At 53.3% G+C, this 1,299-nt stretch overlaps 1 protein-coding gene across 1 annotated transcript in view; it reads left to right on the plus strand.

The window, feature by feature from the left end:
• Positions 1-620, plus strand: part of DIO3 (deiodinase, iodothyronine, type III) — a 956-nt gene extending 336 nt beyond the window's left edge. The window contains 1 exon segment of the mRNA XM_010140462.1: positions 1-620. Coding sequence (XP_010138764.1) covers positions 1-620 — 620 coding nt within the window.
• The last annotated feature ends 679 nt before the right edge of the window (positions 621-1,299 follow it).

Genomic DNA, 1,299 nt, shown 5'->3' on the forward strand with positions numbered 1-1,299 from the left:
GCGTGTCCGACTCCAACCGCATGTTCACGCTGGAGTCGCTGAAAGCCGTGTGGCACGGGCAGAAGCTGGACTTCTTCAAGTCGGCACACGTGGGCTCCTTAGCCCCCAACCCCGAGGTGATCCAGCTGGACGGGCAGAAGAGGCTCCGCATCCTGGACTTCGCCCGCGGCAAGAGACCTCTCATCCTCAACTTCGGTAGCTGCACCTGACCCCCGTTCATGGCTCGCCTGAGGTCCTTCCAGCGTCTGGCCGCTCACTTCGTGGACATTGCTGACTTCCTGCTGGTGTACATCGAAGAAGCACACCCCTCCGACGGCTGGGTCAGTTCGGACGCTGCCTACAACATCCCCAAGCACCAGTGCCTCCAGGACAGGCTGCGGGCAGCTCAGCTGATGAGGGAAGGGGCGCCCGATTGCCCCCTGGCCGTGGACACCATGGACAATGCTTCCAGCGCCGCCTACGGTGCCTACTTCGAGAGGCTCTATGTCATCCAGGAGGAGAAGGTGATGTACCAGGGAGGCAGAGGACCAGAGGGCTACAAGATCTCGGAGCTGAGGAGCTGGCTAGACCAATACAAAAGCCGGCTCCAGAGCCCCAGCACGGTGGTCATCCAAGTGTAAAAAGGACCTGGCAAGAAGTGCAGGGGTGGGGAGGCGAGGGGAGGGCGGGAAGAGAGGTGTGGAGGGAGAAGGAACTGCGACACGGATGGCAGGAGCTATCTCCCCTTGGGGACACTCGAAGGAGGCTGATGTGCGAGCTTTCGAGCAAGATGTGCCATAGTCCTTTCTCTATTCAAATCATGTTGATTTGCCAGCCACGCTCTGTCAATACTGTATTTCCATGTGCGTTTGCGTTTTGTAAATAACTTTTTTTTTTTTGAGAAGCGTTTACTATTTTTTAAGGAGGCTCTTCTTCCTACGGGATCTGTTCCCAGCTGCGTGTGTGCGCGGGTGTGTGTCTGAAAAGTTGTGTACAAGTGCTCCGTGCTGCCTAGCAAGTGCTAACTGGGTTTTCTAGTATTTCTTTGTGATGACCGATTTTGAAATGGGTTTGTCTAATGCCAGGAAATCGCGTCTGATGTTGTCAAATACTAGAACTGCCAATAGCCAGAGCTGAACGGAATGTCCTATTTATGTGGGGGGGTTTTGTAAGACGTTCGTTCATAGGGGTTTTTTTATGAATTTTTTTAAATAATAAAGGTTGAGTAAATATACACTTCTAACCTTGACTGTCTCTCTCTATCTTCAGACCGCTACAGTCACTTTCCCTTTTGCCTACCTCCAATAGCCTTCCCGCAGC

The sequence above is a fragment of the Buceros rhinoceros genome, unplaced genomic scaffold (assembly GCF_000710305.1).
Source record: "Buceros rhinoceros silvestris isolate BGI_N320 unplaced genomic scaffold, ASM71030v1 scaffold46167, whole genome shotgun sequence".
Classification (NCBI taxonomy): Eukaryota; Metazoa; Chordata; class Aves; order Bucerotiformes; family Bucerotidae; genus Buceros; species Buceros rhinoceros.